At 39.0% G+C, this 27,767-nt stretch overlaps 1 protein-coding gene and 1 non-coding gene across 3 annotated transcripts; both read left to right on the top strand.

The window, feature by feature from the left end:
* The first annotated feature begins 105 nt into the window (after positions 1 to 105).
* LATS1 (large tumor suppressor kinase 1) lies at positions 106 to 25,903 on the top strand. Of its 2 annotated transcripts, none has more exons than XM_061988973.1 (8): positions 106 to 304; positions 5,069 to 5,577; positions 9,487 to 9,622; positions 11,398 to 12,923; positions 17,565 to 18,147; positions 19,941 to 20,123; positions 20,328 to 20,434; positions 21,431 to 25,903. In XM_061988973.1, exons 2-8 carry the CDS (start codon positions 5,227 to 5,229, stop codon positions 21,944 to 21,946), a joined length of 3,402 nt encoding a protein of 1,133 aa, XP_061844957.1. In that variant the 5' UTR covers positions 106 to 304; positions 5,069 to 5,226; the 3' UTR covers positions 21,947 to 25,903. The 2 variants fall into 2 exon arrangements, with proteins under 2 accessions (XP_061844957.1, XP_061844956.1); XM_061988972.1 differs by having other exon boundaries at positions 9,487 to 9,637.
* A 1,571-nt stretch (positions 25,904 to 27,474) lies between these two features.
* Positions 27,475 to 27,545, top strand: TRNAG-GCC (transfer RNA glycine (anticodon GCC)). The gene has a single exon. It is a non-coding gene; the product is annotated as a tRNA-Gly (tRNA).
* The last annotated feature ends 222 nt before the right edge of the window (positions 27,546 to 27,767 follow it).

Below are 27,767 nucleotides of genomic sequence, written 5' to 3'. Positions count from 1 at the left end.
CCGGGCCCCAGGCGCGGGCGGCCGGCGCAGCTCCATCCGGGTCGGGGCTGCGGGGGGAGCGCCGGGCGCAAGGCAGGCCGGGAGCTGCCCATATCCGGGAAGCCCTCCGCGGCGGAGACACCGACAAAATGGCGGCGCCGAACTGAGAGGCCCGTGGCGGCGGCGGCGGGCGCTGGCGGAGGGACAGAGGAGCCGCTGCCGGCATTGCGGAGGGCCGCGGCGGTCGTCTCCTCGCGGGCGGGGCTGAAGCCGAGCTCTGTGCGCCCACGCCCGGAGCGCTGCCGCCGCCGCCTTCTCGCCGCAGGTAGGTCCGCGGTGCCGCGGTGGCGAAGGCGGGGCGGCGGCGGCGGCGGGTCTGGGGAGCGGCCGCGGGTTGAGGGTGAGAGGCCGAGGCGCAGCTGTTGCTCGGGGATGGTAACGAGCTCTCTTCGGTACGGCCGACTAGGGTTCCTGGGCCCTTTCCCCCCTGCCCGGAGCGGGCGGGACGCGGCTGCGGGACACGGAGCGGTCTCCGGTGTCCCCGCTGGGGATGGGTGCCTCCGAAGGCGGCTTTTAGCGCGCCGCGGAACGGCTCTTCAGGAGGGGCGGCGGGACCAGTCGGGCCGTTGTGCCGCTGCCGGGCGACGGTCCCGCTGCCCTCACGGCCGCGCTTGGCCACCCGCGTCCCGCCGGCCTGGGCGGGAAGGAGCGGCGGCGCGGGGAGTCCGGCGGTGCCAGGAGGAGCGGCGCTGCACCATACCCACCTCAGGGCACGGTCAGGGGTTGGCTGCGTGACAGAAGCGCAGGTGTCCCGGTGCCATAAGATAGAGCAGGGTTACTGGCGGCTGTCGTATGCCCTGGCGCTGGAGTCCTCCTCATCTGGGTCCTGCGGTGCTGTGGGAATTGCTCTGGTACTTTTCTTGTGCTAACACAGTTTACACTTTGGTCCTCGGTGGCTGTTCTGTTGGTAACTATAAAAATCAGTCGGATGTGCGCTTGAAATAACTGCTACTGAGGATAACTAAGACTACGTTTGTAGGTAAGAAAAGCTGAATCCTTTTCAGGCAGATAGCAAAGCGTAAGAATGGAAATATGCAGAGTGAATGCTCAGTGTTCCCAGTATTCAGGTAACCTCTGCTCGTTTCTAGCTCTGTTTTCCCTGACCTTAGTTGTATTTATTTACTGATTTCAGGGTCTAGTTTTCTCCTTTCCTGTGGAAACTTTTTTGGATTGGAAATGCATCCTTTGACAAATTGCTTTACATCTCAGTGAGCTGTTATCTGAAGAACAGCTTCTTTTTATTGGTTTGAGCCAAGTCCCTAAAAACTTAATTTTACATCTCCCAAATTCTTGTTTGATTTTTGGTTTTGGATTTTTTTTGTTGTTGTTGTTGTTCCCTTAGTAGTAAAGCATCATGGTTATGTGTAAAATAAGTTATTAGAATAGGTATGTAAGAGAGGAAACCAAAATAGGCTAATATGTGATATTTGATACTTAATTGGAAATATGAGCATTTAAAAGTACGTTCAGAAATTTGGGAAATAAGAAATGTTACACATCTATTACAAAGCCCTGTTTTGGTTTGTTGGTTTTTTTTTTCAACAGAAGAAGCTGGAAGTCATTGACAGTTGCATTTTGCCATTCTGTGTTCTCATTCAAGTGTCTGTTTTTATGTCCAGTATTTCATGATTATATTGTAAATAGACAACTATTCTTTTTTCTTTACAGTTTGACTCATAGAGAAAAATATTTTATCCCCATAGTTTGAAAAGAAAGAATTTTTATTTTTTTTAAACTCCTTCAGGGAGGTGGAAAACTTCATCAGTGGAAGTAGCTGCAATGACAAACAGATCTATCATTGACATATAACAGCACAAAAATGCAAGGGGGAGCAGACATCAGTTCCCTTAGATTTGGTTTGTGTTTGCTAGTTAGAAGTACAAAGTTTAGTTAGATTTCTTACTGAGCAGTTCCAACTTTCTTGCTTTAAAGTGTGTGCAAATGTCTATAAGAGAAGATGACCTCTTAATTTCAAGATTCATACGTAAAGCAAGGTGAACTGTAGTAGTACTTGCTTTCTTGTACTTCATTAAACTAGGGGACCAATGTAATAATTAAGACTGTAGTTTTGCATACATATCAAACTGCTGCTACCCATTGCTGCTGCCAAAAGAAACCACTCACCCCCCCAAAAAAGTTACCATTTATCTGGGTAAGTTCCTTTAGCTTGATTCACTCTGTGTGGCCTCGCAAATAATTATGCTGGCGCTAGTCAGTGGTGGGAAATAAGTGAACTGACTAGTTTACACTGGTAAAGCTCTGCTTCTGCTGAAAATTTATGTGAAAGTGCAGCTTTATTTTCCGAGACTGTGTAATCCATATCCTGTTATGCTGCAGTTGCCAGCAAAATAATAACTATCAAACGCTTACAGCATCCTTTGTCTTAAAGTCCTCAAGGCACTTTAGAAAGAAGTACAGTTCTCTCAGTTTTGAACTGAAAGAAGCTGGAGCACAAGCTGGGCTTTCTTTGTTTGATTGATTTTTGTTTTGGTTGGTTTTTTGCCCCCCTAGGTAGTAGACTCTAGACTTTCTCATTTATTAAGTGTCCTGTTAATTTAACTTTAATTTCTTTAAGAAGTGTTACATTTGTTTATCTCAGCTACCTGTGGTAGCTTCATAAAAGGAGTATTGAAACACCAGATGAAATTAATTGTAAAATACATAGGTGCAAAACAACTGCTTTCTCCTGAATTCTGGATCTTTGGAACTTGTTAAAAGGACTAACTCGGGTATAGACATTGTTTTCTTCAATCATTGGTACATCAAGACAATCCGTTTTATCTGGTTTATCTGCCAATGCTTAACTAGTCATTACTCCTGCACTTGAACGAGCAACCTAGATTAATACGCCCCTAAGATGTTTAGCCTTTTTGTCCTGTGTTTTGGGATGAGTTTATGCTAGAGGTTTCATTTTCCTGGAGGTCGTGATTCTTTCAAGTGTTGTTAGCATACATCCTCGCACTTGGGTTCCAAGATGTGTGTTTTTTGAAGCAGGTCTCTTGGAAATACAAGCAACATCCATTGCAGAGCTAGTACAATGGTATCAATGTAGGTTGCAAAAAGTGTTTTTACAAAAAGTATTTTCAATCTGGTCTTAAATATGGCATGTTTTGAAAATTATATTGTAAGTGGCCGAAATTACATTACTTTTTAATCGCTCTCATGCCGTACTTTATGCTGAATCTAGGTTTCTTAATACTTAGAGCAAAAAGTCACTGTTTATTTTTCACACACATGTCTGATCTTTTCCTTACTCAGTGACCACCAAAGAATTTTATGCTACTGGACTTCAGGAAAAAAAAACTTCAATATAACTGCCAAATTACGTTTAATCAAGGTTTCAAACCAATCACAGGGCAAAGAAAGCTTGTGGGTACAGTTGCACCACCTCTGAGATTTAGAGAATTCTGTTAGAGAAATTCTGTTATTTCTTAAGTGATTCTCCAAGGAGAATGGGATTAAGTGGATGGGCCTTGTGTTTCAGGTTTTATTTGTAGGTAGGTAGCACATGTTCTAGATTTATGTAATTTACACGCGTGTTAGCATATTCTTCCTCAGTCACTGAATCATTGATTTGTTTGACAGGGTAAATACTGTGGAAGCAACACCTGGGTGGAGAAAGAGTGATTTTACAGAGACTGTGTAAAACTTGATACCTGTTTCATTCATGTCTTATCTACCACACTACTTCTTTAAAAAACAAAATATGCTTACAGACATCTAAATCCTAAAAATAATCTTTTAGAAAAGTAGGAATGCAAATTTGGGAGGCAGAAGCAAGAAAATAAGAACATATCATTATTGCTACAGTTTGACATTGCGTTAAGGTAAAGGAAAAGCGTGAGTTAAGCTTTACAACTCTGAGTTGTCTGTCAAGAAAAGACCTGCTAAAATAAGTAAATTTTGTGCCCTTAGTAACTGATCATCTTCTGTGGAGCAAATGAAGCAACAGCTTTATTTCATGATACTCTGAAGCGACAAATGCTCTGTAACTTCTCTGGTGTTTCACCTTAGTTGCTCTATCCTTTGCAATACCAGTTACAGTGTTACAGGACTAAGTAGTGCACAGCAGGACTGCAGAGATTTGTGTTCTGTGCAGGCATGGGCTTTTTTCCCTGATGAGTCAGCACCTTCAAGATGCAAACGTTTTTTTATTTGGTTTTGGCAGAAAGTTCTGTTTCCCTTAGCAAATGTCACAGCTATGCTCTTGGTGAATGTGATGCCTGAGTTGTTAAACAATTTTACAGTAGAAAAAGTTTTATTTCATTTTCTTTGTTTCCTTTTCCCTCCTGCTCACATCTTCCCTGTATAAAATAAAAATTAGCTGTTGACAAAGACTGGTTCAAGGAGACTCGAGCTAACAGCCTCAGAAAACTAAACCCTTAAACAGGGTTAAATGGCCAGATGGTACAAAAAATCATAAAGTGGTGTGCAATGAGCTAGACAAGTGTTTTACTTTTTACATAGATCATTGCTATGGAATGGATAAAGTCATGGTAATTTTATACTGTCACTGATGTACTTTGTGCTTTTCGCATCCATCTGTTTGAGGAGCTTGATGTCAGAATTGTTGAACAGCTAGGGTACTTAGTCCCTAACCTGGCTGACTGGGAGGTAGGATTGGCACCTCCAGCTATAAAAGTGTTTATGGAAAGAGTGTGGATGATGAGTAGGGACAGCACTCAGCAGAGAGGTAAGGCAGAGAAGCAGTGATGGGGTAGCACACTCTGCAGTTCGTATCTGCTCTTGAAAGCCTTGTCCCCCACACTGAGTTGCTCTCTGTCCACATCCTTTGCAATTCAGGACAATCTGGACTTGACGACCTGAAATGGTTTTTTTTCTTAACGAAATGTTAATCCCAACACAGTTTGTAATTTACTTTGTGTGAAGACAGCCTGAAGAAGTTGCTTAGCATGCTTTTAGTAACTGTGAAGGCAGTGCTGCATGTGAACATTTCACTGCCACCAATGCTACATTGCAAATTTTTTCACTGCTGTAGATGTAACAGCTTGTTTTGTTTTGTTAACAGGATAGAAGTTCTGGGTTCTGACAAACTCCAGCACTAGAGGAACCATGGTTTCACAGTGAAGAGCCACTGCTTTCACAAGTTCTGAAACTACCAGCCAGCCATCCTTGAATTTTGGTGTATGTGAGTCCTTGGTGGAGGTTGTATATATACATGTTTTCATGAAGAGAAGTGAGAAACCAGAAGGTTATAGACAAATGAGGCCTAAGACTTTTCCTGCCAGTAATTATACTGGCAGCAGCCAGCAGATGCTACAGGAAATACGAGAGAGCCTCAGGAATTTACCTAAACCCTCAGATGCTGCTAAAGTTGATCACAGCATGGGCAAGATGTTATCTGAAGATCCTAGACAAGGCCGAAATCCCCCCAAATTTGTAACATACCACAAAGTTTTGCAGGAGATCAGAAACTCACTTCTGCCTTTTGCAAATGAAACAACCTCAGCTGTGAAAGGAACTTCAGAAGTTAATCGACAGATGCTGCAAGACTTACAAGCTGCTGGCTTTGATGAGGTGAAATATTTTATTTTCAAGATGTAGTGTTGTGCTAACTATAAATTATTAGTGGATGTTGGAGGGGATGTGGATTGTGGAATGTTTGAACGGTATATGGTAGGCAAAATAGCTGCTTCAAAACCTGGTAGGTTTCAGATTAGGACATGAAACAGGTAATAGTGGAAGACGAAGAATAGAAGGATATAAAGAGACTTGGCTTTTCTGGATGTGTTTTCTTTTTTTAAGCTTCTTGTGCAGCTTGTTCTTACATGATGGGTTGTTTTAATTATTTATATCATTGTAGACAGAGAAAACCGGACTCTCTAGAACATGGATTTTATGTCTGATACTTCACGGAATCTTTGTGCTCAATGAAAATGGTGATAAAATATGGACATTCTAAATTGAAAGGCAATGCCAAATATTTCAGAAATTAATTGTAATGAGCTTTTTATGTCTGCAGCTAATATAAACTCAAACTCTGTGGAGAAAGAAATGTAGCTATCCTTATGTACTGCACTTGGTCAGATGCAGGTAAAATAACAATGTACCTGACAAAAACGGTTGCAGGGTGTCTTCTCTGCAGTCAAGACAAAAATGTCAAGCTTCTTGAAAATCTTGGACATAAATAATATTCTGCTGTTATTTTCATTATAAGAACAAGGAACTAATTAATTGTTCTGTTTATTTTTTAAATTGTTGACTAAACTTATTTCCATTGATTTTAATAAGTGAACGAAGTCTTGAAATGTGATTTCCAGGAATAAAAACAGTAATACACTTACAGCTACTGTGTTTTTAGTTAGACTTGCACATCACATTAAATTACTCATGTTTTCATGCTTTCTCTGTAAACCTAAGTACAAAAGCAGGCTTGAAGAAGCTAGTGAACCACTCATCTTTCCAATGAAAAAAGGCAAAGTACAACTACAGGGACTGCCTTGTCGGGAGTGCACTGCTTGCAGTAGTTACCAGCTCATGAATTCTGCTGGCTATGATGCTTTGGTAGTTACAGAGAGAACTACCTCTACCAAGAGTGAGCTTCTCCAAAACTAACAACTGGCTTTTTGTCAACAATGTACAAGTGTCAAGTGCTGATATATGTTTTTCATGTGTCTTTCACTTGCTTAAAAACACAGTCCATGCTTTGTCTTCAGTAAGAGTGGATGGATTTCATAGTGATAAATGATTTTGTAATAATTTGCTGCTCCTCTCGTCTGTTGCAAAAGTTGTCGTTTTTTTCCGTTTAAAAAGTAGATCAATTCTCAGAACCATTTTTACAGATTTAACCTGCAGTCTTTTTTTTTTTTCCCAAACTGAGGAATGGTATGTGAATGGATAATCAAGTAGAAAGATATCTTGAGTTGGTATTTTTATTAGATCCTTTGTGTCTTGAAGCCTTCTGTTCCAACTCTTTGTTCTTGAATACAACAGAGAATTCCCAGGACGCTTGTGATTATATGGACCTTTTTTCAGGCATAGTGCCAGCATAAGCTGTTTCTACCATGTGTTAACCCACAGCTGTGTTGCCACAATAGCCCATATGGCGTTGGCCCATGTACACCACCAGGAACAGATACAACTGAAGTAGGAAAGCATTTTTCTTGGTGGGAGATATTTGAGACAGCAGGTAGGAATGAAATGAGATTGTAGTTTGAGCTAGGATTCTTCTATGGACTGGATCTGTGTATTGGCCAGCTGTAAGTGACTGGTCTAGGCAGTTTGACTAATATTAAATATATTTGTAATTCAGCCAATTATGTGTAGAACTTAAGTTTCATGATCTTGGGTGCATTACTGGCTTTCCGTAGAGACTGACTTAATGTGTCCAAAGTAGAGGCTAACTGTAGCTGCTAGGTAACAAGTCCATTTTTTGTTTTCATTTGCTCTGATTTGGACTTGTCTATATAAACAGTGTTTCCTTATCTCAGCTTTTAAAGAGATTTTGTTAAGAAGTTGAAAATAGATTTAAAGTGTCAACACAAATTTTTCGCTTTGCCATGTTGTGGAAAGTACAAACGTGGCTCAGTCGCCACTTAAAGTTTGGAAACATAATGTGTGTATTTTTTAACTTTTTTAATATTTTGGATGTAACAAATCTGGTGGTTATCCCCTCTACCCCTCAATTAATGAGTAGTATTCAGGGTTAAAGCTGAACAGATGGATATGTGTCAGTATTGGATGTGTATCTAGATAGGGGGTTTTTTTAAATATATATATGTATATGCATAGTAATTATGGGAAAATGCAGTTCATTATGGTTTTCTTTAAAAAAAAAACAACTTACACAAAATCTTATTAGGATTCAAGTTTATTCCTCATACGTTGTGTGCAATGTGATACTCTTCAAGACATTGAATATTTCATGTCACATAGGTGACTGAGTTTTTTGTTCTTTAGTTAGAGGACAGAGAGATCTTTTGGCCCTTGTTTAGCTGTGAGGGAACTAAATTTCATCTCTTCAAATAAAAGATTCTGTGTCTTTATGGCTTGCTGACGTGAACTGGTAGATTTAGGTTTCTATATTGTAGAATTAGTTGACTAGAAATATGACTATAAATTTGATTTGAAAACTGATTACGAAGAAAATTAAACTCAATAGGTAGAAATGAATGATGAGGCCAAGTATATTTGAATTGAAACTTAAATACTCTGGGCAACTTAACCTTCTCTTTATATAATGATCAAATAGCACACTGGTGCAGAAAACGTACATCTTTGCAACAGATCAGTCTTATCTATAATAGTAGAAGTGTTACAAATACGACTGTCCTGTGAAGGAGTTATGATATCAAAAGATATATCTGCATTTTCCATCAGCTGGTCTGTGAAGATTGCAACAACCTTGTTACATGTTGGGTTTTTTTGTTTTTTTTTTTATTTTAATATCCTTTTTTAAGGTTCTGATTTGTCTACTTAATTATTGTTCTGAAGGCTGTATGTTCTTTTATATGTTCGTGGTGTTAAGTACGTACACAGAGCCGGTGAAATGTATAAATGTGGGTTTAAGTTTGCAATTAATCCCGACCACATCCTTTCTGAATCCTCTTTGATGTCCCATTGATTTTAGCAAGAGGTGAATACTGTCATAGGTAGGTAACTTATTCAGGCATAATGTGACCTGAAATTATTTCTTCTATGTATGACAAAATACAACCATAACAAATCACTAAAGACAGTGCACTTAATCATAGGGAGATATGTTGGGGGTTTGTTTCAAACTTGATTCACTTGCACAAATTCTGTTCAATGTGAATGGGAGAGCAGTGACTAACTTTTAACAATCTTTGAAATTCTGCCTCTTTCTTGACCTTAATATCATTTGAGTCAGCGGAAAAGCCGTTGGTCCGTAATATATGTTCCATTGACAGAGCTGGAATTTACTATCAGATCAAAACTTGTGTTTGGATCTCTAAGAACATGAGTCTCAATCTACCACAAATACAGAATTTCTGCCAATAGTGCCATCTTAATTGAGAACAGTTTAGGGAGAAACTGATGCGTGTTTGTTGACAAAGCCGTGCTGAGTTGAAGAAAAATGAGCAAAACCCCAAAGTTCTGAATTTCACTTTAAGGGTATCTTTCACCGAATAACTTGGGCTGATCATCACGGAACTCACTGTTACTTGGGTAGTGCGTATCGGTCGGAAATGCTGATATAAGCAAACTATTTGTACATGATTTACATTGAAGTACAGGCCTTCAAGAAGTTAGCTTTTTTCCCCTTAAGATCCAGACAGTGTTAGTGTTTTGGAGGATCTGTTGTGAAGAAAATATTTTAAAGTTTTTGTTTTAAATCAGTTGAGAGAAATCACATATATACTTTGTTACAATTCCAGTAGGATTGTTGAATAAATAATTGTGATTTTTTTTTTCATTTTTTACGTTTTCTTGTAAATTATATTTTATATATTATTCTCCCTTTAGGATATGGTTATACAAGCTCTTAGACAAACTAACAATCGTAGTATAGAAGCTGCCATTGAATTTATAAGTAAAATGAGCTACCAGGATCCGCGTCGGGAACAGATGGTTGCAGCAGCAGCAAGACCTGTAAATGCAGGTATGAAACTGCCAGGTAGGTGTATCCATGGTAACTGAGTAACTCAGTGAGTATACTCTTATAGGTGAAAAATATAAAAGAGCTAATTCCTCAATCACATATTCACAATGGAACGGAGGAGACGTTAAGATACATGCTATTTTTAAAAGCAAAATATCTGTAAAATACATAACATAATTCTTCTGAAAGATAGGTGCATTTTACATTAATTTCTTATATTTCATGCAGTTTTCTTTTCAGAACGACGTGGGTTTAGTATTGTGTGTAAGTACTTTATACAAGGAATGATGTTCAGATCTCAGTTTAGTAAATTTTGACACCCATATTTTGTTCTCCATGTCAGATGCTGTGTAGAAGTCAGTGGTGAACACTAAATTCTTATTTTATTTTTTTGCCTCTCTCTTCACACACCCTCCTACACAGAGGGACTACGTATGTGAATTTCTATGTATATACTTTATGTGTGTGTGTGTATTCTATGGCTACGATATTTGTGTTTTAGAATGTCCTACTTCATGGTTCCCCTCTACTTAACTTTCTGCTTGCTTCCAGATTTTGGTTTTATGGTTTGTAAGGCAGACTTCATGTTTTTAACGATGTTCAGGGACAGATTATAGTGTTACTAGCAACAGGGTGAGAGTTTTTCCACTTATTATTCTCTTAACACATGCAAGCACATTTTTTAATACATCTTGACGATTTTCTTTTTTTGACAGGTTTTAGTAGCATACATCTAAATAAACAGTTACTTTCAAATGCAGCAGAAATACTTCTCTTTGGCAAAAGCTGAGTGCTGAGCTACTCTCACTGTAAAGTTCAATTTTGAATTGACTGTATAAGTGTGAGGAAAAATTAGTTGAGAGTAGCAAAGTACAGCATTATTTTCCTTTCGTTTGTGAGGCCGGCTTAGTCGGTGCTTGTATGAAGCTGCTAGCTAAATGCCAGCATTCAGCCTTGATTTACACTGTTACTTGCAAACATGCGGTAATTGCATATTCTTTTACTGAAGATAATGCCTTTCAGCAGTTACAGTGCTGTGTGTTTAAAAGTATCTCAGTAATAACATTGTAAAAAGTATGATAAGACTGCATGCACTATCAGTCCCTTGCATATCCTTTTGTTTACATGGTACAAAATAACATCGATTAAGCAAATATATTGAAGAGTTTGACTCGAGTTTTCATAAGATTTCATACAGGTTTAATTCTTGCCTCTATACAACACTTACAAAGGCATAACTTTTAAAAGTAAAGTAGTTAAATGTTGCATGAAAGGAATATAATAAGTTTGAATGCACTGCATGCACACAAAGGTGTAGGCAGGCTGTTTGATTTTTACAGCATTCAGTTCCATTTTAGTTTAAGAACTCTATTTTTTAAAGTGTTAAACTGAAAGGAATAATGACATGACTAAACGTATTTTTCCATGCGATTGCATTTGTATTGAGCATCTCTTCTGAGAGTTGCTTGTATGCATGATTAAAAATCCATAGTGTGCCTAATAATGTTTTTAATTAAAAACTGAGTGCATCTGAAGCAAAAAGCGTCTTCAGAGAAGTGATTTCTAAAGCCTCATTCTATAGTCTGATTGCATTTTTTTTACTCTATTTCCATAGCATGTTGTGTATTACTAGATAAATTTTTCAGTACAGTGAATTATGCTAAATTAGAGAATTACCATCCTGCTTCTGTAGCAATTAATGCAGAAGACTAAAATACTCAAAGCAGTAAATAGAAATAATTGTATAAAGGCTGTATTTTCTTCTTGCAAAACAGGGACTGTACAGCAATCAGTTAACCGCAAGCAGAGCTGGAAGGGTTCTAAGGAGTCCTTGGTTCCTCAGCGACATGGCCCTTCCCTGGGAGATGGTGTTGTTTATCGCTCAGAAAGTCCCAGCTCTCAGCCTGATGTAGGGAGACCGTTATCTGGATCTGGCATTGCAGCTTTTGCTCAGGCTCATCCTGGCAACGGGCAAAGAGTGAACCCCCCACCTCTACCACAGATAAGGAGTGTCACTCCTCCTCCTCCACCTCCTCGGGGACAGACGCCCCCTCCAAGGGGAACTACTCCTCCACCTCCTTCCTGGGAACCAAACTCTCAGACGAAGCGTTACTCTGGAAACATGGAGTACGTGATCTCCCGTATTTCCCCAGTGCCACCAGGAGCGTGGCAGGATGGTTATCCACCTCCACCTATGAATCCTCCACCCATGAATTCTTCCACGCAGGGTCAGAGAGGCATGAGCACTGTCCCCATTGGCAGGCAACCCATAATCATGCAGAGTTCTGCCAACAGCAAATTTAGTTTTCCTTCAGGAAGAGCTGGAATGCAAAATGGCAGTTGTCAGACAGAATTCGTAGTTCACCAGAACGTGGTGTCTGGAAACTCAGTGAGTCGCCAGCCACCTCCATACCCCATGAATCCAACTAACAGGCAAAGTCCCACAGCACTACAGATGCAGGCAGGAGGATCTGCTCCTCCTTCAGCATACACCAATGGGAATCTGCCTCAGGCAATGATGGTGCCAAATAGAAATAGTCACAACATGGAACTTTATAATACAAATGTAGCTGGAATACCTGCGTCCTGGTCACAGCCTTCCCCAGTGCAGCCACAGTCCTCACCTGGTAATGGGCATGACATGCCTACATGGCAGCCTAATCTTCCTGTACGGTCAAATTCTTTCAACAACCATCACGGAAGCAGGCAAAGTCATTCTGGCAGCTCTCAGCCTTCAGCTACAACAGTAACAGCTATAACACCAGCTCCCATTCAGCAACCAGTAAAAAGTATGCGTGTGTTAAAACCAGAGCTACAGACTGCATTAGCACCCACTCACCCTTCTTGGATGCCACAACCAGTACAGACCGTTCAGGCCATTCCCTTCTCTGAGAGTCCATCTACAAATATGGCAGTTATGCCTCCTGTTGCAGAGGCTCCAAACTACCAGGGTCCTCCACCACCTTACCCAAAACACTTGTTACACCAGAATCCCTCTATCAATCTGTATGAGACAGGGCCCAAGCTCAACAAGGAGGAACCACCTATTTTATCCAAGGAGGATGAGAGTGAAAAGAATTGTGAATGTGTTGATTCAACGGATAAAGAAAAGAAACAAATTACAACATCACCTGTTCCTGTTAGAAAAAACAAGAAAGATGAAGAAAGAAGAGAGTCTCGCATTCAAAGCTATTCCCCTCAAGCCTTTAAATTCTTCATGGAGCAGCACGTGGAGAATATACTCAAGTCACATCAGCAGCGTTTGCATCGGAAAAAACAACTAGAGAATGAAATGATGCGGGTAAACTCTTTCTTCTTTCTAAATCTATGACTAGAACTGCTCCCATATTAAAGAAATATTTCTTACCTGTAGAATGTGTAGATAGTACAGATAAATAGAACATTGTGGTGTATTGTGGAATTGAAGTATATTTTTAGGCTTAATGTTTAAGATGTGGCTAGTTCTTCAATGCTTGGTTTACATACTTCATTGTCTTCTTAGGTTTTTTTTTTTTAAGTAAGATTTTTACATATCCAAATGTAGTTTGACTTATGTATGATAAGGCAGCAGGAGCACAATCATTGTTGCATGAATTGAGATTTAACTTATGTAGTTTCTAACTTCTTGTTATAGGTTCTATTTAAACATTATATTTGAGTTATATGCAATATATTCATGATTTTTAGTACTTTTTTATGTATTTAAAATAAACATTGCTGGTACCAGCAAAGCAGGGACAAGTGGGTAGGCTGTTTAGTGCATTTATATAATCACCCAAGCAGTAATACTTTTACATTTCTGCAGTTTATTTCCAGTAACGATAGAGTTTTGGAAGTTTAAATTTTTAAAATCAAAAATTAAAATGTTTTCAAATGAAAGAAATGTGGTATCTTTTGCCTGAGTGTTTTATAATCCAGGCTGTAAGAGTATATGTTTAAACAAGGATTAGTTGAATGGAATAATAAGAAAGAGACGACAAAAACATGCACAATCAACTTTTTTGTGTCTACATTTAAGTCAGTAGTTTCTTTTTGGGACTTCACTGTTCTGCTAAACCAATTCAAAATGGTAAACACTGGAGGTCATGTATACATATATCATCTCAAAAGAGAAAACAATGAGAAATCGTGAAATCAAGACTTGCAGAAATAGGCATTTGGAATGTATTACTTATGAATATTTCTTAACAATTGAAGTTGAAAATTTGTCATAAATATTATGTACTTTTTAATTTATTCTGTGAAGGAATGTATGTCTTCAAGTGGTGGGGTTTAAATCTGTGTTTTCTTACTCTTTGAAAATTGTTACTATAAGCTGTAGTGTTTTATAAGCATTTGCTTAATCATAGATATGTAAATGCTAGCAAGATTTCTTCCTGGAACTCTTTTTAGATCTTTATTCTTAGTTTTCTCTTTTTCCTTTTCACTTCCACTAACAGCTGTTTTAGACTGTTAAGGTGTGGGAAGCTTTCCTGAACTCTAGCCTCCATCCCTGTGTAGACAAGTAAGATTCTGGAGCAACAGTATTTATTAAGAATAGCATGATGCCTTTTTAGAGGGTTTTGCATGTAATCCTGCATCAAAAATAAGCATGAATTTATTTTTACTATTTTTGAGTACTTAAATGTAAGATAATAATTATTGTTGACTTGCAAACTTCACTTTCCCTTCTTACTGTCTTGTGTTCTATAGTATCTCAAGCATAAGTATTACTTATATGAAAGCACTGGTATAACTTTTTATATTTGTCTTGTGCATTTAAAGCACCCTAGTAAATGTTTTTTTTGTAGATGAAATATGATTTCTAATATTCATACTAGATTTAAAGCTGGGAAGCTTAATTAAGAGGCTGCAGCTGACCTCTTCTTTTAGATTGGGGTGTAGGAGAGGAGTAGTACTGCAACAGTGAAGTATATTTTGGCTCTTGATGAGAATGAGAAAGGGAAACCAGCTCATTACTTATTTTCAGGAAGTTTAAGAGAATTAAACAAGTATTGAATCCCTTGTTTTCTCCCCTTTGATAGGAATTTTGAAAGGAAAAAAACCAAAATGCATCCCTGCAGAAATACCTGCCTTCACAGGATGCTGTATTTCTAGCACAGGTGACACATTTCTGTGTTGTCAGGTTTCCTAGGGCAGAGTGGAGCTGTCTCAAAAATGCTTAGTTTAGGTACGTGAATTTGGCCAAAAATTGTGCTAGGTGTCTTTGACGCAAAAAGGAACTGAAGTCAGGAATTCAGACACAGCAAGAAGGGAGCAAAAGAGATGAGAAGCAAAAAGAGAAGAAAAGGGAGCAAAATGAGATTGTGTGATGTTTGTAGAGCAATTCAGGAAGCTCTCATGTCTGGCATTGACTAGAAATAAAGGTGCATGCTTGTGGTTTATTTTTGGTAAATACTGTAACTGGTAAGAGTTCTAGGGAAAACATAGTAATGCAGAGAGTGATCAGTTTGTGATTAATATTTGTTTTAGTGGATAGCCCAGGAAAAACTGAAGATGGGCTGAGGTAAGACATGAAAATTGTGACACTTAGGCTGGTTTTTTACAACAAAACTGTTAGGATGCAACAATTAGCAGGTACAGGAAGATAGAGCTACAAAGTTTTTGGAAACTCTGTGACTTGCAGTGATTAATTACTGTATTGGGTCTTACCCTTTCTAGGGTTTTGTTGCCATCTAGATTATATTCTTTGCCAGTTTTCTAACTGATCGGTGAGGTTCAGTTTGTGTACAAATGTGGCTGCACTGAAGCAGTCTTCATGGTTCAGATGGGATTTGAGAAAGTGACCTACCGTTGTCTAAACCTTAACAGGATCAAGTTTTCAAATGTCATCTTGACATTTGTAAGTCTTCAAAAATCCCTCCTTCTGTGTTGATGTGTACAGTGAGCACGTCCCTTCACCAAAAAAAAGTTGAGATGCTTCTGTCCTGGAAGACAGTGCCCAAGTATTCCTGCACTAATGTGTTAAGAAAGGTTCCGCTCCCTACTCTGAATCAATAAATTGTCTGTTTCCCACATCCCGTCTTGAAACTACTGCTAACCAGTCCTAAGTACTGCCCATCAGATGTCAACAAATTTTGTCTCAAATTTGAGGCAGCCTTCCTCATTTAAATCTTACTGAATTGATACTCTGTGATGAGCTTATTTGGACAGACAGGCATTTTGGTTCCATTTTCCTAATTGCATTTCCTTTAGATCCATTTTTGTTACGCTGCCTGTAAGAAATTTTCTGCTTTCTAACAGTGTCGTCTTTAATAGATGACATATAGTATCCTGAAAATCTTTTCAAGATCCTGAATGATACCTAATTGATCTTTTATCTCTTCTTTTTTCTCACTCACATCTGTTATATTTTATTCCATGTTACATTGTAAGCTAAAGTAGAAATTGTCTATTAACGTGAAGTTTATACAGGCCTAAACCAGACGTTCCCCAATCCTGATGGTGATCCTGAGTATTATTATGTGGACAGTATCTTAAACATTGGAAGCATTAAGAGAAGCAACAAGATTTGGTACCAAGAATTTATAAGATGTGACAATAAAAAATTGAAAACTTCTGGTTTTCAATAGTACTTAGAATAACAATTGTGATGTTTGCAGGGACTCAAGTTTGTCTGTGTTCAGTTTTAGGTGCAGAATGTTCAGGAAAAAATAAAGGAATATACTGTAGGTTGAATTTGGAAATCATTGCTGTATAATCATGATTTCAAGAAAAGTAGGCAGATAAAGTAATTTGAATGCTGTGAAAAGGGGAGCATAAAAGAATTTGAAAATGCTGATAGAAAACAAAAGGCATGAACATGAAGCTATGTGGGGGTAGTGTCACAGAGAGAAGAATATTAAAAAATTAAAGAGAGATTCTACTTGCACTAAAACCAAAAGGAAGGATTATTAGGATTACAGGGTCTGAAGTTTGCCAAGAAAAAGGGCACTGGATTGAATAGCACTTAAGGAATTGAAGCCAGCAAAAATACACTTAGAGTGACCCAGGTTGGAATATAATGAGAATGCTCAGCGTGGTTCTTGTAGATAACTGTTTCCTCACTGCAAGTGATGAGTTACGTGTGGCCTGTGTGTGTTTCAGCTGTCAGAATGTTAGTGGTGCTGGCTAGAGCACCAGGCATGTTCCTCCGAGATAGGGGTATGTACACAGATGGGAGCCAAGAGCTGATACCGTGAGAGAAGTGAACCACTTCAAAGAAATTGCTCTGCTCAACTAGCTGGTATGTAGAGTGGAGAGTGGTAGAGTGTGACTGAAGTCCTGTTAGAAAGAGGTGGGTTATGTGGTAAGAGGAAAGATCAGGTCTTGGCTTGTGGCAAAGACACATGCTTGGCATGAGTGGACAGTAGGGAACAGTGCCATGTGGATCTGGTTTGTGTAGCTACACGGGAAGGTATGAGAGAGAGAGTCACGTACTCCCTCCTGCAACAAAATTCCACTGACATGGTTAGGAGGTTCAGCAACTTCTGCCCCAGCTAGTTTGGAGAGTGGAAGCCTGTCCCACAGCAGCTCCTTAGTTAGTCCCTAGCAGCTTATTGCTCCTATAGGTACATCTTTGCTTCTTTTAGCTCTGCAAAGAGAATCAAGGAGGGCAGTTGGTGCACATTGTTATTCAGATAAGTATTATTTGCAGTGGTTTTAATGAGTAGTTTGTAAATTACCCTTTCTCTCCTCCAGAACATATTCCAGTCTCAAGAACTTTCTGGTGCATGGCACCTCATGCGTTTTACTGTTGAAAGTGATCTTGTTTTGTTTTGTATCACTCTTGTATGTTTTCGTAGAATCCTAATGTGTAAATTGGAACAAAACAAAACCCCTTTATTTCCCGTGCTGTATATAAGTATTTGATTTGCTTTGCCTAAGCCTTATAATTATAAGGAGATCACCACTAATTAAGAGTACTGTTCACTCTTCAGATTTAATTTTGTTTACTGCACAGGTTGGATTGTCACCAGAAGCCCGAGATCAAATGAGGAAAATGTTGTGCCAGAAAGAGTCTAATTATATTCGGCTAAGAAGAGCTAAAATGGACAAGTCAATGTTTGTAAAAATTAAAACCCTGGGAGTTGGTGCGTTTGGAGAAGTTTGCCTAGCAAGAAAAGTGGATACTAACGCTTTATATGCAACAAAAACTCTGAGGAAAAAAGATGTCTTGCTTAGAAATCAAGTTGCTCATGTTAAAGCTGAGCGGGATATCCTTGCAGAAGCTGATAATGAATGGGTGGTTCGCCTGTATTATTCATTCCAAGATAAGGACAATTTGTACTTTGTAATGGACTACATTCCAGGAGGTGATATGATGAGTCTCCTAATTAGAATGGGTGTCTTTCCAGAAAATCTGGCACGGTTCTACACAGCAGAACTAACTTGCGCAGTTGAAAGTGTTCATAAAATGGGCTTCATCCACAGAGATATTAAACCTGACAATATCTTGATAGACCGTGACGGTCATATCAAACTGACTGACTTCGGGCTCTGTACAGGTTTTCGATGGACCCACGATTCAAAATACTACCAGAGTGGTAAGAGAAATATAAAAGCTTTCTCGTTATATTTGTTGACATGTGATTCTTTGCAAGGACTTGAATAAATCAGTAGGAAGATGACTGTGCTGTTTTGGAATAATAATGCAACTAACCATATGTGCACACACCAGTCCAATTACAGAAAGCGACATTTAGTATGGGAGAGTTTGTATGAGCATTAATTCCTTGAGGGAGAAGGAATGAGCTATGCTGCTGTCAGTTTGTCCCATTAGTGGCTTCTGAAATGTGAAGAGAGTAAATCACAGAGGCAGCAAGATAATTACACAAAGAACAACCCTAATTCTGTTTTGAAGATAGGATGGCTGTTTTACATGTAGTTGTTCTGGATGTTCTCATGTACTTCATGTTAGTGTAACCTATTGATTTCTGAAAAAAGTTTAAATAGGCCTTTAAAAATTCTACTTGATTACTTAAAAAGTTAGAACAAAAAAAATCTCAGTTCTGAGAGTGGTAAAAGACAAATTTGGTAATAATTTTTAATTTTAAAAAGTAGAAGCATACCTTCAAAAACATTACTTTTGTAAAGAGAAAAATTGGTAACCTACATAGACAATATTATGAATAAAGAACTGCACAATCCAGACATGACAGACCATTTCTGATGTAATATAGTAGTGTGAAATGTATCACTAATGATTATATAGATACTAAATGAAATATGTTTTCAAGCAGAAGAGGAAAAATGGAAATTAAAAATATGAGAAAGTTTCATCTCAGGCTGCTTCAATTTTGGAAACGTAGTCATCTTCCATGACAAGTGAGACCGAGGTGAAATAAGTAAAATGCATCTCAAGTGATATTACTGCTAGATGCAAAACTAACCCTTGAGAAGATAGTTATAATTTGACATATAGTAGTTTTATTAGTATCACTGAAGCTGAACAGTGTAAGTAGACATGAGAAAGTATAAAAATATAACAAAGAAAATCCCTTGAGCAGAGTTGCACGGGTCATGGCATTCAGTTTAAGCTAGATTAAGGTGAAGGCTGTGGATTACATAATTTCACAGGAGCTGGTAAGTAACGGGAGGAGAGCAGATATGAAAATAATCATTATTGTTGATGAATTCTTCATTATATCCTGTCTTTATACAGGATAAGAAGATTATCTGGTTGAGCACTTGCACTGTTAATTTGTTTTTGCACAAACACATACCTGATCATAAGAAAGTAAAATCTTATGATTTAAAGTGCTGAGTTTAGCCCAACTGGAAAAGTACATGATGGACCACAATGACCATTTTAAAAAAACATATCTGTGGTGATATGGAAAAAAAAATTGCACTGATTTCTGCATTAAGCTCATACCAGCTTCTGCAGGGGGGTTGGACTAGATGATCCTTAAAGGTCCCTTCCAACCCCTACCATTCTGTGATTCTGTAATTACTTTTGACTTGTATCTTAAGCTGGACTGTTACACAGTCTCTGGAGAGAAGTTTTTTTCTGTTTTTATTGTTTGATGTTTGAAATATTTAAATTCTTTTACTGTTTACATAAAAGCAAGACCAATATACACCCTGTACCTTCCACGTGGTTATGTCAAGCAAAAACTGAGAAAAAAAATCCTGGAACACCATACTTTCACATAGTTACATCAAAAATTCACTTCAAAAAAGTGTCCTCAAAAGTCAGTATTTTATGTAACTCTCGAGTGTTGAAATTCAAACAGATTGTGTCTTAAAATAACACATGGTAACATATGAAGAAAATTTCATACTAGGTAAGAACTAAAATAATCATCATCAATTTTGGCATCTTTCTCAATTTTAGGTGATCACGCACGGCAAGACAGCATGGATTTCAGCAGCGAATGGGGAGACCCAGCAAACTGCAGGTGCGGAGATCGGCTGAAGCCACTCGAACGCAGGGCTGCACGTCAGCATCAGCGCTGTCTGGCCCATTCCCTTGTTGGCACGCCCAACTACATTGCTCCAGAAGTACTGCTACGAACAGGTAATGTGTTTTTGTGCTGCAGTCTCACCTTTCTCACACTGCCACTTTTCCCAAGTATGTAATACTTTGTCAAAAATTAAATAGTCGCTAATACGGAAATCTTCAATATTGACTAGAATTCTCTTGCAAACCTTTTTTATTCTTAGAAATACAAGATTAAAATTATATCAAGTCTTTGACTACCGTGGTTTGACTTCATTTCAGGTTACACGCAGTTGTGTGACTGGTGGAGCGTTGGAGTAATACTCTTTGAAATGTTAGTGGGGCAGCCTCCATTCCTGGCACAAACACCACTGGAAACACAAATGAAGGTAACTTAAACAGTCTGAAAAAGCAGACTTGGCGTTTGCATAGTGTTTCTAATTTATAATGGATTCAAAGGTGACTTTTTTTTTTGAGAGTGCTGCGCTATCCAAGCATGTTATAAACTAATTTTAAAGTTTATATTATTGTGGTGGTGCACTTAATGTGATTCCTGAAGTCCCTTTACAAATTAATACCTTTGCTCTGGTCATACATTGAAATGTGGCAACTAAAACTCACATTTCAGATGTCAGCCATTCGTTTTCACTTCTTGCACCTCTTCTGGTTATTATTTCCACTTTCTTTTCTTGTCCTCTTCCAGCATCTGAGTGTCCTTTTCCCACCACTTGGCTTCCCTGCCCACCTACCTGCAGAGGATTTTGTTTGGTGGTATATCTGCAAGTGCTCAGCATGCAAAGGTGAAGGAGCACCAAATGAGCGTAGCTGCTCAGGGTTACTGGCAACTCAGAGCCCTTGCTGTCTTCCTGAGTCCCAGCCTCCTTTCAGGAAAACCACCAGGGCAATCTTCTGCAGGTGCCATTTTGGCAAAACCACATTCAGCTTGCAAGATGTTAGTTGGCCCAAGTATAGAGCAACATTGGCTTTTTTTTAAACTTTAAATCTGTTAATCTTTCCAGTGCATCAAATAAATCAAAATTTGTTTGCCTCACTTCTTAAAAGTGTGGGCAATATGTCCAATCTCAGGTTCCAGGTTCTGGGGTATTCAGTTTATAGCGGGGGTATTCAGTGCCAGACTCTAGATTTGGAATATGAATAAACTTTACCTGAATTTTGCCAGATTTTTGGACAAAATGTTCCTTGTGTTTCATCTTCATGTTTTTACCCTCTCTACTGTGAAAACTTAAACATGTTGAATGATTGTTTTGTGGCTGTTTGGGGGTTTTGGTTTGTGTTTTTGACTTTCACCATGTTTCTTCTTTTTTATGAAATTATAAACAGAATAGCAGATCTCTTTTTTTTCTTTTTTTTTTTTTGCTTTAAAGGTGATCAACTGGCAAACTGCACTTCATATTCCACCTCAAGCTAAATTGACTCCAGAGGCCTCCGACCTCATTATTAAACTCTGCCGAGGGCCAGAAGATCGTTTAGGCAAAAACGGTGCAGATGAAATAAAAGCTCACCCATTTTTCAAAACAATTGATTTTTCAAGCGATCTACGGCGGCAGTCTGCCTTCTACATTCCCAAAATTGCTCATCCTACGGACACGTCGAACTTTGATCCAGTTGATCCAGACAAATTGTGGAGTGATGATGACAAGGAAGGGAACAGAAATGATACGCTTAATGGGTGGTACAAAAATGGAAAACATCCCGAACATGCTTTTTATGAGTTCACCTTCCGAAGGTTTTTTGATGACAATGGCTATCCGTACAACAATCCAAAGCCCATTGAGTATGAGTATGGTAGTTCCCAAAACTCGGAACAGCAGTCAGATGATGATGATGATGGTGATCAGGCAGGTAGAGGAGTTCAAAATCGTGATCTGGTTTACGTTTAGTAGAGGAATAAGGGTTAAAAGTGAAATAACCGTATTTTGCAGCTGCAGTTTTTGAAAAGTCTCTTTAAGAGATTCAAGAGAAGATTGCTAGGGTAAATACATGCGTGCTTTTTTTTCTTATTAAACACTAAGAGAATCGTGTCCTTCCCTCTCTGTACATTTTGTTTCCTCAGAATAGAGGGAAGTTCTTCTCAAACATTAATTTATTCCAGCACTGTTAATTGTTTAATTTAGAAGTGATTTGATGTTAGGTGACAAAAAAATATTGAATTTTATTATTGGTTCTCTGTACTCTAAGTACTCAAAATAGGAAATAGTGATTTTTTTTTTTTTTTAATATTATTTTTTCTTGCTATGATGATGCCTGGTATCTATTTGTACATATACTGAATCATTTTAGAAAACAGATCTCTGCTTCAAAGTTCTTAATGACAGTTCTTCTTTTCATTGAGCAAATATAAAACCTACTTTACACTAATAAAGCTCTCTGATACACTTCTTGAGAAAGAAAGAAAAAAACAAAGGCTGCTGTACCCTCGTTTCTGGCTCTATTTAGCCTAATTATTCACAGCATTGGAAAAACAGCCATCTTTCTGGTGAAATGTTTCCAGCTGCTGTAGTAGTGTCATAGTTCTCAGCTTTGGAACAAGAAAGTGTCAGTCTTGGCTATGGTATGATTGTAAAGTGATTACGCATTAGAACGACATTTTTATTAAACGATAATTGAAGTTGACATTAGTAATGCTGTAGCGTGTAACTGGTATTCTCAAAGCAGAAGGACTGCTCACTTGGAGACAACTTGATTGTCTCCTGTCATCAGTCCTTCTACAGCTATGAAATGAAAAGGAGCTTTAGGAAAAACACTTTCTGAAATCCAGTTTAGTTTTCTGACTATGAGCAAACTGTACACTTTGTGCAGTTGTGCTTTAGTTGGATTTAGTTTGAAAAATACATTTTAGAATAGTCTCTATTATGTTTACAAGTTATAGCTTTTGGGTCTGTTGTTGTGGAGACTTGGCTTTAATAGTTTTTCTCCTTGCACAGACAATGAGGAGAAATGTCATGCAGAGTCCATCTGAGCCGTGTACAGTTTCAGTGGTCCATCTTTCACAGCCCCGTTCAAAACAGAATTAGGAACTTATGGCTGTGTCTGCTGCCCTCTGTGCTAAGTTTTCGTGATTTCCCACAGCAGGTGAGCAGGCATCCCTTTGGATGGGATGAGTAGGAGGGTAGTGAGCCTGTTGTGGTTAGTGGGGGCAAAGAGGGAAGCAACCCCTCTAAGCAGCTTTCCTGAGACGAGACCAAGAGTTACAGGTGAGAGGCAGAAAGAATTTTTTTTTTCTCTCTCTCCCCGCTCGTTTCTTCTGAAGTTAGCACAGTGGTAAAGAAAATGCACTACTTTTACTAAACTTGTCTTTTAAAACATTTCCTCCTCCTGGACTTGAATTCCAATGGATAATCTAATCATGTGCTTGTAAGCATTACCATTTTCTTTATTATTTGTGCTTTGTGGCTATCTAAGCATCTGAAATTGGTGTTTGAAGCTGTTCTTGCACCAAACACCAGTTACTAGCTTACTTTTCCTACCAAGCCAGTCTCAGAAATTCTTATGCACTTAAGGCCGTTAATTCCCTTTCTGTGCAAAAATTCAGTGTCTCTTCTTGACAGTGGAACTGTCTGGTATTGTGCTCAATACTGGATCCATGAAAAAAAAGTACTTGGTGTGTAGTGTTTGAAGGTTTCTTTTTTTTGTAATACAGCATGTTTGTTTTGAGTGATCCAGTTTCCACTGTGGTCCAAAAAATAATCTATATGAGCATAACAGGGGAGGAGTGAACAACAGTAAAGAGGGTTGGCAGTGGGGAAATGTCTTAAATGGACACAGCTTGGTCACAGGAGAAAACTTGTTGAAGTTCACCCCTCTGCTGTGCTTATCAGGGTCAGAAGATGGTTACGAAGAAAATGTTTTATTGTCTCAAGCAGGTATGAGTTATTTTCTAGTATCGCAGAGTCGTAGGGGTTGGAACTGACCTCTAGAGAACATCCAGTCCAACTCCCCGCTAAAGCAGGTTCACCTCGATGAAATTGCACACAAACACATCCAGGCGGGTTTGGAAACCTCCAGAGAAGGAGATCCACACCCTCCCTAAGCAGCCTGTGCCAGGGCTGCCTCACCCTCACAGGAAAGATTTTCTGTGTGTTAAAGTGGAACTTTTTTGTGTTCCAGCTTGTGTCTATTCCCCTAGTCCTGTTGCTGGACACTATAGAAAAAAAAAAGTGCGGCCCCATCCTCTTGACATCTACCCTTTAGGTACTTAGAAGTATCGATGAGATAAACCCTCAGTCTTCTCTTACCTGGGTTAAACAGCCCCAGGTCTCATAAACTGGATTCATAGAATCGATGACAATGGGTTTTTTAGCTTAATGAAACAATTCATGTTCTGTCTGCTTCTTCCACAGCCGTTGAATAGTTTTTAAGATTCATTTCATTTAGCTTAAATATTATAAAATGGCTGCAGTGTATAACTACTCCATTTTATATATTATGTAAAAAAGATTGTTTTCCGTGTAAATAAACTTTGAAGATTATCCTCCTTCATAGTAAGTATCCCAGTAAAACTGGTCTACTGGTCTTGGAGTAAAGTATAATATATTACTGGTTAAAGGTAATTTAATCAAGCCTGCCTTACCAATTGTGAAGTGTGCAGAGAAAATAGTGTCAATTAGACTGTCAATATTGCCTTTTTATCTGACTATATTTCTGCTGTACCTACATTGTATTATGTTCTATTCCTGTTTAGCATTACAACTGATCTTTAGATAATGTGTTGGGGTTTTCTTTAAAAAAAAGAAAAGGTCCTGTAAAGGCAACATGGTTCTATACAATCAAAATCAAATGCTTTTATTAAAGGAAATTACAAAGACCTCACATCTCTACAATTTGTTAGACACTGGCATTTTCCATTGTCTTGTGTTAGAAGTTGTCTGATATACTATGTTGGAGTTTTAACACCTGTATGCTGCGGTATTGTATATTTCCTTACAAAAAAAAAAGGCAGCATGTTACAGTCCGAGCTCTCTGAGAAAGTTACACACAAACATCACAGCTCTCCAACATTCCATGCCTTACCCATGTTTTGAAACTTTACGTTTCATACATAGATTCAAAGTCTGTTGGGATTCTTCATAGCTGCTGCTTAAAACATGGGTGTTTCACTGATGGGTGACCAATGATGGGGATTGGCTTGTGCAGGCAGTTGAGGAGAGGGGCTCCTAACCAGTAGCTGTGGGATTCTGCAGTAAATTTTAGTTCAGATTACTTTCACTTTGAGAAGCATGAAAACAAATTTCTCTTTTGTGTGCCCTTGTATACATACTAATTGTATTTATGAAATGTTCTATAATCCTGTAACTGTACTGTAAATACTATTTTATATTCAGTGGCATTCTATCCTAGGGCAGGCCCTCTTGCTATATCTTTTCTATCCTCAATTTGTAATAGAATCTATAGACTATATGGCTAGACAGTCTGTTTAAGACTGATGTATCTTCTGCTGTCGCAAAGCTGTGAGTGGGAATGATTTATTTAGACTATTCATCAAATGGACAGTGCAGTGGGTGGTTTCTTAGATGATGCTGCTGTCACCCAAGATACTACTAGGCTTTGTTTTCAGATATCTTTGGTGTTTCAGATCAGACCTTCAATCTGTTTGCTTTAATTCAGCCAAAGCAAAAAGATAGAAATTGAGTCAATGTCACAGTAAAATGTTTGAATGCCTAAAGATCCTCTTGATAAAGGCACTATTCGACTGATTTATAGATATCTATATATATCTATATAGATATATTCTCTGTGTGTATATGTGTATATAATGTCTTTTTTGTATTATAAATACTCTTCTGACTGTCAGTTCTTCTGGATCCTCCATTAAATACATAGACCACCGCACAATTGCACTTAAGCAAATTCTTCATTTATTACCTGCTTAGTCAGCAAACTTTACAGTCATGGCCACAGGAAGTTACTCACCTGTCCAGCTACATGTGTGGTATGTGATCTCCAGATGCTTCCTAATGTGTTTGGGTTTTATAGAGTAATGTGGTGGTGACTTGGATGATAAACTCCAAGTCTCATGATGCTTGTATGAAAAGAACATGCATCTTTTCTGCTGACTTGTGCAGTATGTACCTGGGTTGTCCATCCTCTTTGTGCAGGAATGCCACATTGCCTGTTTGTCTGTCTGTGCCTAATGGTTGAGAGCTAAGGCATCCTTGTCCCTGCTGACTGAACTGTAGTACAGTGTGCATATCTGACCTAGAGGATGTGAGTGGATGATTGCATTGACCTGTATTTAAAAGTTATTTCAGACTAATAGAATTCCAGCACTTGTGGACAGACTAACTGAATTACCAGCTCCTGATAACCAGTGACATTCTTGAGTTTCAGAAACTTTTTCTGTTTTCTCAGAATCAGTTTCTGTAGCAAAACACCTGCTGAAGTAACAAAAACCCCACAACGAACCTTTGTCAAATTCTCATTTTGGTTAAGCAAATATGAAATGGAAATATTAGTTGCTAAAATGCATTTATTCTTCTCTACACCCCTCTCCCCACATCCCCTCTATGCTGCAGCAGCTCTGCTGATGATGAAGAAATGTGCACACATTTACTGCGTCTCAAAAGTATACATCTTGGTGTTGAAGAGTTCAGTTTATTGGTGCTCTTTCTCTGTCCTCTACCGCCTGTTTCTTAGTCAAAATTAAATCTTATCTATTATGCATACATTATGTATTGGGAAGCTGTTAGTTTTCTTAAAAGAGATGTGACAGCATCCCACAGCTTTCATCTTTTATGAGGAGGGAAAATTGTCTTTGGGAAAGTCCACTTCTTTAAGTGCACATCTCAAACTGCTGATGGAGTAAACCAGTGTATTACTGCAGAGACCATGTAATATCCTACTTCTTCCTCGGCCGTGCGGGTTCAGTGGAATTACAGTGCCATTTTCCTTCATTAGCCACCTACAAACAGAAGAAGGGTAATCCCTCCAGCTCTCATCAACCAAGTGAGGTGATACCGTAACAATTTACAATCAATCAAACTCATTAACGGCTTTAGCTTAAAGTATTGTAGAAGTTAGTTAAAATTCAGTCGTTAATGGCACAGACTAAAATTGTTAAAATTGGCGATGTTAAAGGGGCAGAAATGTAAAAGCAAACGTGAGAATGGATGTTGAGTAAAAAGACTACTCTTCCGACTTCACCCTCATGGACTATCATAAAACCTGCTGCGTTGTGCCCGACCTTTAGATCCTATTTGTTGCTAAGCAGCTGAGTCTGTTTAGTCAGACGATTAGTTTCTGCCCCATCAGGGACACCATGCTCAAGGACACTTTCCTGTGTACTACGTGGCTGCATCCCCTCAGCCGCTGTGGGCTTCCAAACGGTCGCGGCAGTGCGAGAAAGTCGTGGGGGGGCCTTTCCGCTAGTGTCACCTTCGAGTGACGGGGGCGCAAAGTATACACCGTGCTAGCATTGGTGGTTCAGTGGTAGAATTCTCGCCTGCCACGCGGGAGGCCCGGGTTCGATTCCCGGCCAATGCAGCTGCGCTATCATTTTTCTTTGTTCCCCTTACCTTCTTCCCTCCCATTGATTTATTTATTTTTAAATAAAAGCTCATTATGCCAAAACAGACAATAACATGTTGTCGGCTCGCCTGGGCGGACCTTCGCCCCGCACCACACCACGCACTCCGCTGCCTCACCGGGCTGGAAGTGACGCAACCGGATTTGTCTTCAAACTGCCGGCGGCGGCGGGAGGAGGCG

Source organism: Colius striatus, chromosome 2 (genome assembly GCF_028858725.1).
Source record: "Colius striatus isolate bColStr4 chromosome 2, bColStr4.1.hap1, whole genome shotgun sequence".
Taxonomy (NCBI): Eukaryota; Metazoa; Chordata; class Aves; order Coliiformes; family Coliidae; genus Colius; species Colius striatus.
Note: the sequence above shows the minus strand (reverse complement) of the source record. Positions and strands in the feature narration are given on the sequence as shown.